The sequence below is a fragment of the Strongylocentrotus purpuratus genome, unplaced genomic scaffold (assembly GCF_000002235.5).
Source record: "Strongylocentrotus purpuratus isolate Spur 01 unplaced genomic scaffold, Spur_5.0 spur5_scaffold_21, whole genome shotgun sequence".
NCBI lineage: Eukaryota > Metazoa > Echinodermata > Echinoidea > Camarodonta > Strongylocentrotidae > Strongylocentrotus > Strongylocentrotus purpuratus.
In genome coordinates this window covers 36185622-36203700 of record NW_022145607.1, presented here as the reverse complement: position 1 = coordinate 36203700, position 18079 = coordinate 36185622, and the positions used below count along the sequence as shown (strand labels likewise).

At 35.7% G+C, this 18079-nt stretch overlaps 1 protein-coding gene across 1 annotated transcript; it reads left to right on the top strand.

Annotated features, from left to right (window-relative positions):
* The first annotated feature begins 252 nt into the window (after positions 1–252).
* Positions 253–18078, top strand: LOC580730 (citramalyl-CoA lyase, mitochondrial). Its single transcript, XM_030994676.1, has 7 exons — positions 253–772; positions 1295–1486; positions 3612–3807; positions 5394–5507; positions 7257–7310; positions 9839–9963; positions 15493–18078. Exons 1-7 carry the CDS (start codon positions 482–484, stop codon positions 15592–15594), a joined length of 1074 nt encoding a protein of 357 aa, XP_030850536.1. The 5' UTR covers positions 253–481; the 3' UTR covers positions 15595–18078.
* Position 18079: the final 1 nt, after the last annotated feature.

Below are 18079 nucleotides of genomic sequence, written 5' to 3'. Positions count from 1 at the left end.
TCTTCTTCTTCTTCTTCTTCTTTTCTTCATATCTTCTTCTTCTTCTTCTTCTTCTTCTTCTTCTTCTTCTTCTTCTTCTTCTTCTTCTTCTTCTTCTTTTTCTTTCTTCTTCTTCTTCTTCTTCTTCTTCTTTTTCTGCTCTTCCAGGGGGAGGTAGTGTAGATGGAGAGGGGCACTCAAACTTCAGAACCTATAGGCCTACAGTAGTTCGTCGGGCCTTGCGGTGAACTTTTACCAGAGGCCGACAACCTATAGGACGCCATCAATGGGCGTGCACTGTACATGCGCACCTTACCGCAGCAGCTGACGACGTCCGACGTTTCCTCCGACTGTGTATTTTCAATTGTTTCTAATCAAGCATTCCAAAGAAAAACAGATTCATGACATCTTTTCTGTCATATAACTTACATGCAAGTATCACGCCACTTAAATCTCAAAACCTGAGGATTGTAAACTGTGTTAAGATTGAGAAAAAATAGACATGTTACGGACTGCGCGAAGCTTGTTGAGGTGTACGGGAAGACACTTGGCAGAGAGCGCCTGGATTCCGGGGGAGAATGCGGTGAAGAACCGCTCGGTTGTCAGTACTAGACCTAGTCGACAATGCTCAACTACCAATGGCAGTCATGAACAGACCGAGAGCTCCAAAACACCTCAACGTGCTGTATTGTATGTACCGGGCCATAGTGAGAAGATGTTGAAGAAATTGACTGATCTGAAAGTTGATTGTGCAGTGATGGAGTGTGAAGATGGAGTTGCAGTCAATAAGAAGGTATTTCGGTGTTTGTTCAGAAACCTATCCAAAATTTGACCCGTAACTCTGGTGTGGAGATCGAGATACCCTACTAAAACATACCCAAAATGAAGTAAATATTCATTAAATGTCCACATGAAGATCATGAGTTAAACGTCTTTATGTTTATTACCTGTTTCTTGTCAATTTTCTTGTTATTTTTGGAGTATTTTTCGGAAAAACGTTGATATAATATTTCATCTCCATTTATTTTTTTATTGTTGGTGATGATGTTAAATTAGACTGATTGCCATATAACGCTAAAGTCAACAACAGCCTACCATTGAATTTGAAACACTTAATTGAAATTAACATTGATGAATTTCAATAGGATTTTGGCAAACTTGTTCTTATTGTTGTGTCGTGAAAAGATGCCCAAAGCATCGTCATCGAGTACCATGTCAGATCCGACTCAGAAAACGAGACCAATTTTAATAATGTCTTAATTCTTTCACCTCTAATGATTGTTTTTTACCTGAAATATACGATTGCAACCTTCAGGCAGATGCCAGAGAGACGGTATGTCGAATGCTGGATTCTTTAGATCTACCCCTGGTCACTGATGTAGCCGTCCGAATCAATTCAATGGAGAGTGGGTTTGCAGAAGATGACCTGACATCAATCCTCAAGGCCCAAAGACTCCCAGACACACTCTTCTTCCCTAAGGTGGATTCAGTGGAACATATTTATTGGGTAAGGTACTAAATCCTGGGGGGGGGATGTTTCACAAAGACCCTCAGTTGTCACTTATCTCTAAGTCCACTCCAAAAATAACTTACTTTCAATAGAACAAGAAAAATCAGACAAACCAATCAAAAAAAGTTTGAGCAAAATCGGATAACTAATAAGAAAGTTAAGAATTTGTAATGATATGAAAAACTTTGAAAATCACTACACAAATTGGCAACTCACTCATGAGTCTGTGACGTATGGTCCTCACTATCCACTTATTATTTTCTTTATATTGATCATATAAATTTCCTATTTTCACCCTAAGAATCTTATTTCTTCACACCAGCATCCAAGTTAGATTGTTATTAGTAATATGTTTTTGTGTGGATGCACAAATAAAGAGGATTTTTTGTCCAGTTAAATCATGAAAAATTGAATTTTGATTAACTATTTATATAAAAATCAATAATTATGAAATACAATATTCAGAAAATAGTATCAATTCTCTTCACAATTCATAAAAGTTTTTGGGAAATGTCATGCACGCAATATGAAACAAATCATATAACCTGGGCAAAGGCATGGGGAAATCAAGTTTTGGGGGATAAAAAGGGAAATTAATGGGATTAAACTAGTATATAAAGCAATTGATAAGTTGTGAGGACATGACATCACAAACTGATAACCATCTTTGCAATTTGTGTTGTGATTCTCATTGTTCCATAGTTTTACATACTTTTTCAAAAATTCATAAGTTTCTTATTAGTAAATCCAATTTTGCTCAAACTTTTTTTTATTGGTTTGTCTGATTTTTCTGCTTTTATTGAAAGTAAGTTATTTTTCGAGTGGACTTGTCCTTTAACAATTATGGAAAGCCGTTAGCATATATGAAAGATATTTTGTAAAAGTTATTTTAAAAGGGATAAAATGTTGATTCAAATCATTCATATTTTCTACTATCAAGGAGATTTCATGTTTTTGATGTGGAATTCATAAAAAGTCTAAAAGACTTCAATTTTCACTTTCAAATATATTTAATTTTAAGCCTACAAATAGCTCTCCATAATTTTTAAGTCCAAGTTGGACTTAGGATCTTTGTGAAACACCCCCCTGGAAATCAAGCAAGCATGAGTTTCACTTTGTTGATTTAAACCAAAGAAGAGATTTACAAAGATTTTTTGCATTCATGTTTGTATAATGTTCAGATGCATTTGTCAGTTACAGAGATAAATCCCCCCCCCCCCCAAAAAAAAAATAAAATAAAATAAAATAAAATAAAATAAAATTTAAAAAATGTGTGGAAAGGGGTCTTGACAATGGTTGTCTACAGCTGTTATTATGATTACACTCTATATCTTGTTTTTTATTTATAATGGAATCAATTAAGGTCTACCTAAGCACATGACAATATGTTGTAGACGTACTGTAGATAAGTAGTTTAAGCACTTGACTTGAAATGCAAAGGTTGTGGGTTTGATCCCCGACATGGCACTAATATCTGTTGGCAAGACATTAATCTACATTTGCCACTCCATACCCATGAGAGGAATGGGGACCCACCTGGTAGGATGACAAAAGCATTTGTATTAGTAATTGCCGTGCCATTGTAGCAATACTCCCCAGAGAGTGGAGATGATACACATTGTACGTGAATGAATCCGATGACCAGGATAATAATATCTGTAAAGCGCTTAGAAATGATATATTTCTTATTAAGCAGTTTATAAATTCAGATTTTTATTATTATTTGTTTGGCATAACAAAGATGCCAGTGCCTCATAGAAGTACAGTAGCATTACAATCAAAAAGGTGATTCATTTGGTAATTAAACATAGATCATGTACACTTCATATACTAACAACAACAAAAACAACAAAACATGCCAATTATAAAACAACAATATACAAAGAAATTATTAAAATTTCCTGTTTTTATGTATTCATGTTTCCTCAACATTCTATTTTGCAAGAGATTTTTGATGAATTCAACAGATTGTAAATATTCAGAAAAGATAATAGTTGCCTATTAGTGAAAGTCAGGTCATTTTGTACATGGTTACCTACATGTAGGTGAGATGGAGTATCCCATTTTGATGGTCAGTTTATTCAGAGAATGGTAAACTTCAAATCTTATTATACCTCTGCAGTTGGTGAGGCAGCTGAAGTCTAATTTGAGAGACAGAGATGTGACTTCACCACTCAAGGTCATCATCTATGCAGAGAGTGCCATCGCCCTATTGAGATTACCAGAGATCATCAGTGAGGCCTTGGAGCTGTTTGACTCTGAACCTTTCTCTTTGGATGGTGTGGTCTTTGGGTCGGATGATTACTGTGCTAATATAGGTAAGGTATATAGCCAGGGATCTCACCTACTGGAATAGGGAGCTCCCTGTATTAAAGCTCATCTGCACTTGTTTAGCCAGGAGGGATAAGACCACCCTGCTAGTCACTGACAGGTGGCTATCTCATCAACTCAGCTCTCACTTAACATAAGAAAAAGAGGATCATGGGTGACCAATGGTCATCGATTAGGCATTGTTTCTATATAGAGGGAGCAAGTAGCTACAAGTAGGACAGTGTGGCTTTAAGCCTATGGGAACAAATAAATCCTGGGGAGTGTTTCACAAAGACTAAGATCAACTTTAAATTGGACTTACATGTAAATATAGCCGTCCATTCATGCCACTGTTTGCTCTCACCCTGTACTGGCATTTGTCTCTCAAGGGACGTACAAATCATGGTCACAAATCTATGGAATTTATATTTTTTATAATTTATTATTAAACTTTGAAAGAAAAATATTATCTAAAGATCATAGTGGTGAGAGCAAACAGTGGCATGAAAGGCCTGCCATAGTTAAGTCCAATAGTCCCTCCCATAGAGATTGTATGTTGGATGGAACTATTTGGAGCTCTATGAATCGAACCTTGAGTGAGCAAGCATGGGCATGTCACAACTATCTCTCTCAATATGCTATTGGCTTGTTCTATTCTCATCGGTTTTCAATGTTCAGGCTCTTTTTCTGTAAACTATGCTATCCTGTAAAGTAGACATTAGTTGAGCGTATGTCAATTGTCATGAAAACTAAAATTGCACAGATAGTTTGTGCTGGTATTTCTCTTCCAACTGCAGTGAAACTTTTATATAGAGACCACTCAGGAGAGACAAAGGCAGTCTTTATGGGCAGGTGGTCATTATGTGCATGTTACTTGAGTACAAGTGAAACAGAAAATGTAGTCTTTCTATACAGGTGGTCAGGTTTGAATCTGCTGTAGGTCCTCAAAGTGGCCAGTGACCCCATTTTTTAATGGATATTCTAAAAGGGAGTGTTTATGTTATCATCTTGCAATTTAAAGTAAGATTTTATATTTTTTTGTTAATGACGTCATATTCTAAAATATGATCTATTGACAGTGTCCCGCTTGTCTCTGCTTAATTGTCTTCAAAAATGTAATTTGTTGTAGCTGAGAGTTTGCATTACAAAAAATGTACCATGCACATTTCATTTAGACAATGGGGTCATTATAATAGTTGCATTTTAGAGTTAGAGTTACTTGTAATTCGAAAACTGCCTTAGCGCTGTTTTGCCCCTTTCACCTATGACCCAATGTTGTACAAACATTGATGTACTATATTATGCTACGAAAAACAGTATAATAATGTTATGATGTCAACACAATGGCACATAGGACAGTACTTCATTATAATCTTAAAATAAGTACATATAACGTTTACTTGAACAATTTACAGTCTAGTTTGCCTTCTGTTTTGATAGAAAACGGGATGTTCTTTGTTTACCTATGTAATTCATTATTTTATTATTATACCCATGGTGCTTTTCATCAAATCCTTGTATTATTTGTTGTTTTACCATTCTGTAGAAGTCTGTTAGCTGGAATGTTCACCATTTGATTTCATTTTGATTGTAGGAGCCACGCGGTCACAAGATGGAATAGAGCTCCTGTATGCAAGGCAGAAGGTGGTCTCAGTAGCCAAGGCATTTGGACTTCAGGCTATTGACATGGTTCACATAGATGTTAAAGGTACAGTTCAATCATCAAAGGACAACTACCCTCAGGAATACAATCCCTTGCATAATCTATCTATCTATGTCCCACAGCTTGGAGGTCTTTGGGGCACCAATGAAAGGAACCCTGAGACACAGTTTCTCCATAACCAAACCCCAGAAAACTATCTCCAAATGCTTAAAGGTGAAATTCAAAGAAGATCACAAATATGTCAACTAATGTATCACTAGAAACTGGTAAGCTAACAGATGGCCATTGTACAAGTTTTAGGTCAACTACATATCGGGTGATTTATAGAAATACAAATACAAACACCTCCATAGCAGCTGGGATATACGAGAGATTCGCCAGAAAAATAACGGTGTTTTAATGATGTCACTATATGGACCAACCACTGCCCAAGCAGACGACATTCCATAGAGAATGAACATAATTGCAAAGCTATTATTTCTCAAATTATAATGAGTTTAGTGTATATAAATGTAATGGCATGTCAAACCATTCAAAATGGGATATGACCTGATTCTGATAACTAAAATATTTTGCTTGTAAATACACAGGATAGTGGTTAATTAACAATCAAAGAAACCAGACTTTCAAATTGAAAACCCCCCGGAATGATATTAAGGACAGCATTTGTTCCCTCTTGAAACGCCAAACATACCCCGGTGTGTGCAGCTGAATATACAATGGCGTCTTGTGTTGTTTACAAGCGACGGATTCCTTTATTTTTGTATCGCTGCATTTATCATCAAAATAAAACCATGCGCAGGGTTTAGAGTGAGGCAATAGATTATACATTTAGCCTGACGGTATTGAAGTAAGAGAAAGAACTGAAGAGAAGATGAAAACACATGCACTGAAAATGTGTAAGATGTCATTGGACATCGTCTGATTGTGCAAGTCATGTCCATACTGTGATCTCACATATCTCAGCAGCGTTCGGAGAGCTCTTCAGGTGCTATGCCGGGGCTGTATTTAAGCGTTTTGTAATTTATAATAATCTTTACTTCAAATGTTTCCATGCATTGAATTTTAATAACCTTGTCGAATCAAAGTTTCAACTTTGCAATAATGAAACTAAAGTTAGTTTTTTAAATCAATGAATATCTACTTTAACACCAAACAACCACCCTAGTACAACTACCACAAGAGCTTCCTTCGTGCAACAACTACTCGAGAGAATGATCAACCCTTAGAATAATCATCCCCAGACAAGTTCATTTTAAGCCAAGAAGGGACAAGTTGATAAATATATTTACCTTCGGAGGTAGTTTTTGTTATAGTTGTTTTGAGGAATGTTTTCCGGGTGCGAATGTTGTATGCTGTAGTAGTTCATGGTTATGAATGATGAAATATATATACATTTCATTTCATTTCAGTTCATTTATTTCGTTCTCCATAAAAAACATTGAAACATACAAACATGATATACAGATAAAAGATTGATTACAAGAAAAATACAAAGCGAAAGAGCAAACAAAATTTTATGGGAATGTGGGGTTATCAAAAAGGGCAATTATCCTTTTGAACGTCAACCCAGTATACACTATATTGTTGAGAAAACAAAACAAAAGAAAAACAAAAGCAGAGAAAACCTGAACACCAATACAAAAGGGAAGGGGAGGGGGGAATACATTATAAAGTGCATTAACTGAAACATGTATGTGCTCATGAAAAAAAAATTGTTTTGTTCCGTTTTATTCAAACCGTTTATGCAACGTCATGAGATTTACCATTTAATATTGTGTGTTATTTGTTCAGATCAAGAGGGTCTTCAGAAGTATTCAGAAGAAGGTGCCATGATGGGATTCACGGGTGAGTACATCCTCCGTAACGCTTGTTACCATGATGATGCTACAAGATACGACAATCTTTATGTATGTGTCCAAAAAAAATTAGGAAAAATCTCTTGTAAAATGAGAAATGTTGTAGTGATTCAGTTCGCTTCTTGCCTCCCAGGCACAGAAAGTGCCATGAAAAGAAGGGGTCGTGGTTTTCTGTTCTCAGATGATATGAATCTTGGTGCAGATGATCATGTTTTCATAGGTGTCATTTGGTGGGATCTCTCTCTCTCTCTCTCTCTCTAGGTGCCATGACTACTGCAAAAGTAGAAATATTTGCAGTACATTAATTTTCGCGAATTTCAGGCTAAGATCGGCAAGCGCGATTTAGAACTCATGAAAATATAAACATAATTTTGTATGCGTGTTTTGAACGGACTGAATTGCGTGCAATACTAGTACCTGTGCTCCGATAGTAAAGAAAACAATGGAGTGAAGTGTGCAAAGTGAATTTAAGAACCTGTGAATATGTTTTGGGGTCGCTCAGCGCTAAAAATGAATTTAGCGAAATGAATCAAGCGAAAGTTACAGTATCAGCTTTGGCAATCATGTTATTCCATAACTCTTAGTTTCTAGCCTTCGTCAGGAGCTCCATTCCTTCCTTGGTCTATCACTCCTCTCTCCTCAAGCTGTCTCTGCAGACTAGCCAACCAGTACGATTTAGTCGTATTTGGTACGATTTTTAGAAGCAAATACGACAGTACGATTTTCCTGAATAAAACACGATTTTCAAGAACAAAACAAAAAACTTTTTTTTTTTTCTTTTTTTTTTTTTTTTTTTGTGTGTGTGTCCCATGTTCAATGGCAAAATTCCCATTCTGTCCTGTAAAGTATCCTACAAGCATCTCACATCAGCAATTTGGGGATGTTCATTGGTTCATCGAACACACCAGACGTGACGAAATCATGCATATTCAACCAATGATACTTAACAAAATTTCTTCCTGTATGTACGAACTGTAAGAGGCATTGATTCGCGTAACAGTCCGTTTTTTTTTTTAAAGAATACAACTTTTGTCAGTAAAATACAACTTTTGGGATTAAAGAATACAGTTTTTTAACTCCAGAGGTTGGCAGGTCTGCAACCATAGTACTGTTTAGATACTGTCCTGTTTTTAATGCCTAGTAGTATAATATGAAATGTGTTTCCAGCTTTGATGTGAGGCATATGCGTAGAGGCATATTTCTGAGAATAGCCACTGACGTCATATAGCAAAGGTAATAATAATAATAATAATATGTCTTGTTTACCCAGGGTAGCCTCATCAGTATTTATACTGTTCTCCCAGTCATCGGATTCAGGCTTACCCGCACACAATGTATGCACATTCTCCACTCCGTTGGGGAGCATTCCAGCCAGGCATCATTTTTACAAGCGCGCATTAGCTTTCGCAACCTACCGGGTACCCATTTAAAGGGGAAGTCCACCCTGAAGTTAAGTTAGTTTTAATAGGAGTAGAAAAATGAGAGAAACAAGTCAGTAAAAGTTTGAGCAAATTCCGATTAAAAATAAGGAAGTTAGGATTTTTGAAGTTGTGATCAATCAAACACAAATTGGCAACTCTATGACGTATTATGCGAGCTCAACTTCCATTTGCTCAGTACTAAAAAAATCTAAAATTTTCATTTTCCCTCAAGAAAAATTTCAACCATACATGCACCCTAAATATAATAATTGCAAATATCTTTATATACTCCCCCTGCAAGGAACAAATATATATTCCGTCATCAATAACAAAGAAAACATGATTTTATGGAATATTATGCACAAAGCAAATGAAGGAGAGCTCGTATAATAAGTCACAGAGTTGCCAATTTTTATTTGATTGATCACAACTTCAATAATTCATAACTTTCTTATTTTCATTCAGAATTTGCTCAAACTTTCACTCACCTGATTTTCTTATTATTCTGCCTCTATCGAAACAAACTTATTTTGGGGGTGGACTTTCCCTTTAGCACTTGGGCGGAGAGGTAGCTAATGTGCATACCGTGTCCTGCATAGAGTAGGGTTAGGATTATGTTAGTGGCTATTTTTAGAATCGTGCCTCTACGACTGATTGAATAATGTGTACCGTTTGATATGTGTTCGGCAAACAGGTGGTTCATCCCAGCAAAGGATCTACAGTTCAACAAGCATTTAGTCCTAGACCAGAGAGGATACCCTTTTGTTTTCAATGCCTATTAGTATAAAGTGAAATGTATTACCAGCAGTGAAACCCGTCTTTAAGGACCACCCAAGGGAGACAAGAAAAGTGGCCTTTATAGGCAGGTGGTCTTTGTAGAGAGGTGGCTTATAGTACATGTTTCAATGAGGAACCATTTTCAAGGTAAACAAAAAATCTGGTCTTTGTAGAGAGGTGCCTATAGTACATGTTTCAATGAGGAACCATTTTCAAGGGAAACACAAAATGTGGTCTTTGTAGACAGTTGGTCACTAAAGCAGGTTTGACTTTACCAGTGTTGATGTACATGTATGTTTGTATGATGTATCATTTACAGGTAAGCAGGTGATACATCCCACCCAAGTGTCTATAGTCCAGCAAGCATTTAGTCCTAGTCCAGAGAGGATAGAATGGGCAACAGAACTCCTAGCTGGCTTCCAACAACATCAACAAACCGGTCAGGTACTGTATGACAGAATTTCTTCTTCTTTCTTTTTTTTCTTCATTTAAAGCCCCACTACACTACTTATCGCTACTTGCGCCCTCTATGTAGCAAACAATGCCTAATCGGTGCCTGTTGGTCCCCCATGATCCTCTTTTCTTATGTCAATCGAGAGCTGATTTGATGAGATAACCACCTGTCAGTGACCTAGCAGGGAGGTCTAATGCCCCCTGGCCAAACTAGTGCAGATGGGCTTAACCCTACGTTAACTGGGGGGGGGGGTCAATTTGACCCCCCCCTGTAGAAATTTCACGACTACTCCGAAACCGCGGCAGATATAAAATTTTCCTCTCATGACTTTTTACTTTCGAGTGTTACGCATCTTTTAAAACAATTTTTTTGAAAATCGGACCTACGGTTACAAGGTCGCGTGACCTTTTGTCTTTGCATGTCAGCCCGAAAATCGCTCATTTTCGTGATTTGTGTACAAAACATATGTAAAAGTCATTTTTCCTAAAAATAGATAAAACATTGGTTATTCAGTCTTGTTTAAAGTTTAGATGTTTGTTTTGAGGTCAAAATAGTTGAATTGTAGTTATAAATGAAATAAAACAACAAAAACAATAAAATACATAAGTTAAAAAAACAATGAAATACATAAGAAATTATAAAAACAAGAGATAACATAAGGAATAACCTGGCTCTTCCAATTTTTTGTGTTGTATCATTATTCCAAATGGTCTAATAAATATATGTAGTGAAAAAGAATACTTAAATATGAATAATCTATGATTTATGGGCCGAAATGTGAATTTTATAACCTTATTTGCATAAATTACCATAAATATGCAAATGAGTGAATTTTTCAAAAATTTGAAATTACCATAGTATTCTATACACTTCACTTGACATGCATGCAAATTTTCGCGGCGATCGGCGGTGAAACGGCCGAGATCTTAGGGGGGGGTCAAATTGACCCCCCCCCCCCCCAGTAAAAACCTGGTCTGAAATAGCCCAGTTAAAATAGGGTTAAAGACTCTTAAAAGTGGGTTTTCACCATTTGACACCATTTAGGTGTTTACCCAATAAAAAGGAGTTGTCAATTAGCGAGAGTGGACTTCACTTTTATGACCAACAGGTCTTGTGTAATGCACTGTGCCATGAAAGTACCACCATAAGGAATTCTTGTCATAATAATTTCCCTCACCCTCAAGATACAAAGGCAGACTTGAGTAATTTTCTGGTGGGTCAACGAGTTTCGCTGCCCGAGTGACCTGTGCACACATTAATTGGTAATTAAACCAAATCTTTTTGATCGACTTGGCCTTTTTGATACACAACGTTATTTCATTCTTCTTTTCAACGTTTTGATTGGGAGGTCTGTTTTACACAATGAATCCATCATGTGAGAGGGAAAACTCTTGGACAGGTCGAGTGGTTAAGTCACTAGACTTTCGATCAAGATCGAGACCTGCCTCACTATATGATACAGAATATGATTTTAAAGCACTATAAAGAGATTTTCCAAATTCAAATAATTTTCAATAAATGTGAAAGCAATTTGTGAGTAAACTAGTTGACAGAAAAATTCCACTTGGGTTCTGTCTCTTCTTTGTCACTTTCATACTCAATAACTCTTAAAGCGGGACTGTACTACTTGTAGCTACTTGCGCACTCTATATAGCAACAATTGCCTAAGCAGTACCCATTGGTCCCTCATGATCCCCTTTTTCTTATGTTAATTGAGAGCTTATTTGATGAGATAACCACCTGTCAGTGACCATGCAGGGAGGTCTAATCCCTCTTGGTCAGACTAATGCAGACATGCTTTAACCTTTAAAATGCCTGGTAGAGTTGTCTTGCATTGATTTAATAAATATATTTTGAGACCTTACTATTAAAAGAGAAGGTTAAGTTCTGGGTAGAGGTAAAAAATAAATTGTGAGCGTTATCATTGTTATTATGCAAGTGTGGAAGAACATCGGAGAAAAAAAGTGCCCTGAAAAGTATGGCTCTTCAAATGTCTTCATATTCTAGATATGACATGTAACAGCTTAAAGCCCAAGTCCACTCCAAAAATAACTTATGTTCAATAGAACCAGAAAAATCAGACAAACCAATCAAAAAAAGTTTGAGCAAAATCGGATAACTAATAAGAAAGTTATGAATTTTTAATGACATGAAAAACTTTGAAAATCACTACACAAATTGGCAACTCACTCATGATTCTGTGACGTATGGTCCTCACTATCCACCAATTATTTTCTGTATATGAATAATATAAATTTCCTATTTTCACCCTAATAATCGTATTTCTTCACACCAGCATCCAAGTTATATTTTGAGTAATATGTGTTTGTGTGGATGCACAAATAAAGAGTAATTTTTGTCCAGTTAAATCATGAAAAAAATGAATTTTTATAAACTATTTAGATACAAATCAATAATTATAAAAATACAATATTCAGAAAATAGTATCAATTCCTTAAAATTCATAAAAGTTTTTGGGAAATGTCATGCACACAATATGATACAAATCATATAACCTGGGCAAAAGCATGGGGAAATCAAGTTTTGGGGAATAAAAAGGGAAATTAATGGGATTAAACTATGTAAAGCAATTGACAAGTTGTGAGGACATGATGTCACAAACTGACAACCATTTGTGATTCTCATTGTTCCATAGTTTTACATACTTTTTCAAAAATTCATAACTTTCTTATAGTTATCCGATTTTGCTCAAACTTTTTTTTGATTGGTTTGTCTGATTTTTCTGCTTTTATTGAAAGTAAGTTATTTTTCGAGTGGACTTGTCCTTAAACAAATCGGCCTAATTTTTATGTTTGTGTAGTCCCATATACATCATTCTGTGTACAGTGGTTGTTACTTTACCAAGACTGGGCCAAATTTCTTATGATTTTGATGACTCCAGAACCTTGCAATACACACCAATACTTAATGCTACATGATCAACTTGTTCTGATCGATTTCACACCATTTTTTCACAATGCAATCGAATGACCAGAACTCAACTTTATCTTTAAGAGTTTGATGCCCTTCCATGCCGTGTTTGTTCTGCGTCGTCTTGAATTATCGAGGTCAGATTGATTAGAAAATACCCTGATTTGATTCTCTGTTTAAAGAAGATGCTGGTGACTACTGAATCGTAAAAAAAATCTCTTTTATTTCTTAACGACCTCTCATGCACTAATGCATTTATAGCTGTCTCTCCTTTTTGTGCTTGCCTGTAGAGATCTTGTTTCTTGTTTGTAAAAGTTATTGCAAATTGGGTAAATACATTTGTGTATAAGCTATAGGCCATGCATTGAAAGTTTTCCCCCCGAAACCTTGTTAATGTTTTTATGATTCAATATAATATTGTCTGTTCTGAACCAGAAAGGCATTAACTCTGTATTACGGTATGTGATTTAGTCCCCTTCTGCCTTGAAATAGATAATATATGAAAATATACATGTATACCACCAGGAAGTCTTGAATTGAATTTGAATTTGAATTGATTAACAACAACATAACACAATGTTACAACATGTATCCAAGTGGGTAACAAAAATAACATGTTGTATACATCTCCATGTACATGGGTTACAAAGAAAAAGAAAATATCCATAGTTCATGAACCATATGTACAAATTAAGTTAATCATATATCATGTCATATCAAACCTGTGAATTAGCTATAGCTTCATATTATACGTAGAGATTTGTGGCTGGAATTGAAATTCACAGAGTTCCAATAACGTATAAGTGATTCAAATAAGGGATATTTTTAAACTTAAAAATGTAAAATGTTGTTAAAGGGAGAACCAAAAGTTAGCATGAGTGCTAGTCGGGATTGGTTCTCAGAGTTTCTAAAACTGTATGCAAAGTCATATTAACATTTATTTTGTCTTGAAGGGAAATTGGGATCAGTAAGAGTGTTAAAAGACAGTTGGACAATATTTGTCTGACCCCTTTCTCTTTGATGACCTCTATTTTCATCAATTTATCAAGGTCCCTCCCTTGGGATAAGAATGAGATTAATTATCAAGTTTACCGGTATTCAAAAGTTGACATTCCATGGCCTGGCTCCTGAAAGAAAAAAAAGTTTTATGGTTCTTCTTTTTATTCTCATTCTTATTCTTCTCCTTCCTCTTTGTCTTTTTCTTTTGATCTTCTTTTTGGGAGACTGATTATCTGAAACCTTGAATAGTGCCATTTTTAGGCAAGGTCATAAAGGGTCATATTAATAATGGAAGAATTCTGCCATCCATGACTGGTGCTGTTTTGAAAGATGACTTTGCTAAAAACAAGCCTTCGATTTGAGCAAAAAAAAAAGAAGGTTTTTCATGACCTATCATTGATGCTACCTCTCTTTTGAATTCTAGGATGTTATCCTATATTTAAGTTGCTCAAGCGTGGGTATATAGTCGTTCGTGAAGTAGGCAACTTGGCGATTACTCCCGATCACTACATAACACTGAGCCAATGGGTATTACACTCCTGTGCATACGTCCGTGTGCTGGCCTCTACAGTATATACCCACGCTTGAGCAACTTTAATTACCATAATCTGTTTGTTTGTTTGTTGTTTAACTCCTTTGATTCACCTTGTACTGGATTTAAGGTATTATTCAATATCATTTGAATTCAGAAGGCTTCTCCTATTTTGAACTGTTCTCAATATGTCGAAAACAACGTGTATGATGGAGGTGAATGAATTTAACTGTTTTATTGTTGATATTCAAAGTAACACTGGTGGAACTGTACATTACTGTGCTATTATGTGATGTAGTGCTGAGCATTATTTTAAAAGATAGATTTGCCTCTTGTCCATTTATTTGTTTTTACAAAAGTTTGTATGGATTAATTGCCAGAAGTACACGAGTTCAACTTTTTCGATTTTTATTAGCTTAATGTCCAAATATTGTATGGATTGAATGGATATCATTCATAGCCCCCCACCCCCACCCACTCGCACTTTCCCATCGATAATTTCTACTTTACATTCTCTTCTTGTTTTATATTGATTTGGCAAAGATTAGTTGATGCTCCTGTTGTCACTATTCACTGTTATTTCAAATTTCATATTTTGAAAATATATTTCTTCAGAGTTGGTAATATGCTGAATAAAAGTAAACTGTGACTTAAACGGCCTCAGAATTGTGAAGGTTATCATATTATTCTATTGAGCATATACTATGAAATTCTAGCAACAATTTTATAAGAAGTATAATTGTGTATAAATTTCTCAAGTTAAGAATTGGACCAGTCATAAAAATGAACCTTCACAAATGTCACAACTGGCACAGGAAAGGTGCAACATTTTGGGGTTAGCAATGAACGATTTAGCTGTAATATATAGCTGTCAAATAGCCCTGGAAAATTAAAATTGAGCTCTTGTATGAAACAGAGGAATATATCAATATTGTTGCAAGATTAGAAGATATCTCACATTGACTACAGCAAATCATAAATGATTTCCTTTTTTCCACCGCCGAAGAAATAAATCAGAAATTACCAATTTTCTGTTGTGTTTGATTCATTTTTGCAGGGTGCGTTTATGTTCAGAGGGAGTATGATCGACATGCCTCTAGTCTTACAAGCAAGGAACGTCATGGAGTTAGCCAAGATGGATAACTCATCAACGAGCTGACCAGGGTGTATTCACATTCATAAATCAATCTGAAGAAGCAATGGACCCGTGGCATCAGCTTGGACTCTTATGCCACGTTCACACGCACCGTGAAACTTCATGAAACTTTGAAGTTATAAACAACAATCAACTCACAACCTATGTGTGTGTGTGTTTGTGTGTGTAATTGGTATTTTTACAGACATGTATCAATCAGATATGATTATCTACGTCTGGGGACCGACCTTTAACGTCACGATGTAAAAGACGTCACTTAGTTTCGAATTGGGTCGCCTGAGCCAGTATGTAGGCGAAGACAGAGAGCGGACCAAGTGAACGTGCCGCTAGACCAACTCACATCTCCCAACGGCGGAAAGGATTAATTTTATTACTTTAAGCTGATGTAACCTTGAAGTTGATTGCATTCACACCGCATAAAACTTAAAGTGAGAGCCCTAGACCTTCTGCTGGACGTAGTTATTGCTCTAACCTTAAGATCTGTTATGGTTTGGAACTTTCAAGTGAGCATAAAGTTTTGTAACCATTAGAGTGTTTCACAAAGACTAAGATTGACTTTAAGATGGACTTAATTACTCAATTACAAGGGACATACAAATCATGGTCACATATCTACAGAATTTACATTTTTTGATAGTTCATTATTAGAGGAAAAAAATATTATCTAAAGATTTTTATTGAGAGACCAATGGTGAGAGCAAACGGTGGCATGAATGGCCTGCCATAGTTAAGTCCAACTTAAAGTCGACCGTTCTGCACAATCCTCAACTACAAGATGACTTTGAAGCTGAAAACCATGACTTAAACTTGAAGTTAATAGACTGTCTTGTGAATCTCACTTTACATATATTTCATACCAAAAGAAGAAGGTGTGATTGATTTTGTTCCAACTCTCTAGAATGGATCGACACCTGTTGCAGCTTTTTTCTTTAGCATGAAGTAGAGTCCAACCTGCTTTAGTGACCACCTGGATAGAAAGACCACCTACTTCTAAAGACCACATTTCTTGTCTCTCTTCAAGAATCTTTACATACAGGTTTGACTCTACAAATCATGTGTCTCATATCAGTCCATTCTCTTTTTGTTGCTTCCATCTCACTCACCGAATAGCTGTACTTTTAAAAGTACCATTTTAGACATTTTCAATTCAAAACACAGTTGAAAATGTATCTGTATAGTTAAAATGTGACTTTCTCTACCTGTAGATTATCTTATGAGCTATTTATTAAAATGTAACTTGCATATTCATTCTTGTGTGCCTTGATTGAAAGTTTCAGATGTCAGTGCTTTATAAATTTGTATAAAATGGGTTCAAGAATGTAGCCAATGAGAAGCGTCAAAATGGATCATGTTACCATGCATTATTTTTTACCATATGCAACAAATATGCAACAAAAATGCATTATGCATGCTGCGTGTAATTCAATGCATGTTTACGAGAAGTCCCACCATACATGGCACAGTTCTGTTTTCTAGGCCACTGCTGCCGGGATCGTCTGTGTGCACACGTTATTTCTTATGAAGGTTGCAGGTTTACAGTGTTATCGCCTCGTTAAGTAAGATTGCCAACACATTTTATAAAAAAATAAATATTACACAGGTTTTTGTTTGTGATGTTATGGTCGACGCAGCGCATGAGGGTATTCACAATGGCACAAATACACTCGGCTACGCCTCATGAATTTTATTGCACCATAGTGAATACCCTTGTAAGCTGCATCGACCATAACGCACTCACACCTGTGTATTATTCGTATAATATATTATTATGTGAAAATGAGAGTGGTTGAGTGGTGCATAAATCTATGCTTAATAATCAAGTCCTAAATTACTATTTTCATGCAAAGGGATCGCAGTTTGAAGGAAAGTTTACACAAAAGATATTAATTATCCACAAATGCCCTCTCATTTTTAACATTTCATTCATTCTTTGCTTTTGTTCATCTTGCCATCCATAACACTTTGGAGTATGTCGTAGGCAAATATAAGCTCATAAAACATACAAGATTTATAGACACCGTGATAGTCGTACTGAACATTGTGTCTCCAGTAAACAAATAAAAACATTTGAATTTTTTAAGGAAATATTTGAATTTATAATATATATGTTAATGAGATCAAGGATCACTGAAATAATTTGTTTCAAGGATTATTGTTGGGTACAAGATAATATGTATAGCAATGTACCACTATGTTTCAGACTTTGATATATATGGCCTGTACGGACGGTTGTTTTTTATTATTTTGTTTTGTAAATGGGATAGAGGTCCCATGATATCATTCAGTGATCAAAATCATTTTGAGCAGTAGTCCGAACAGAAAAGTGTGCAGTCAAAAGAATACTTAACTCATTGCTTATGAGAAGTGAATGACTGTTACGAAAGCCTATAGTAACAAGAGATTTAAATCATTTCAATTTGAGATAGTGTTCGTAATGCTTGCTCTTTCATTAGATACGATTATGAATAAATCAGAAGATGAAACTTAT

Bases quoted from the DNA above. Each gene is read 5' to 3' on its own strand.
- LOC580730 (XM_030994676.1), top strand. From the start codon at position 482: ATGTTACGGACTGCGCGAAGCTTGTTGAGGTGTACGGGAAGACACTTG. The intron at 1,487-3,611 runs GTAAGGTACTAA...ATACCTCTGCAG, and splicing joins CAGTGGAACATATTTATTGG to TTGGTGAGGCAGCTGAAGTC. The intron at 5,508-7,256 runs GTACAGTTCAAT...TTATTTGTTCAG, and splicing joins GGTTCACATAGATGTTAAAG to ATCAAGAGGGTCTTCAGAAG.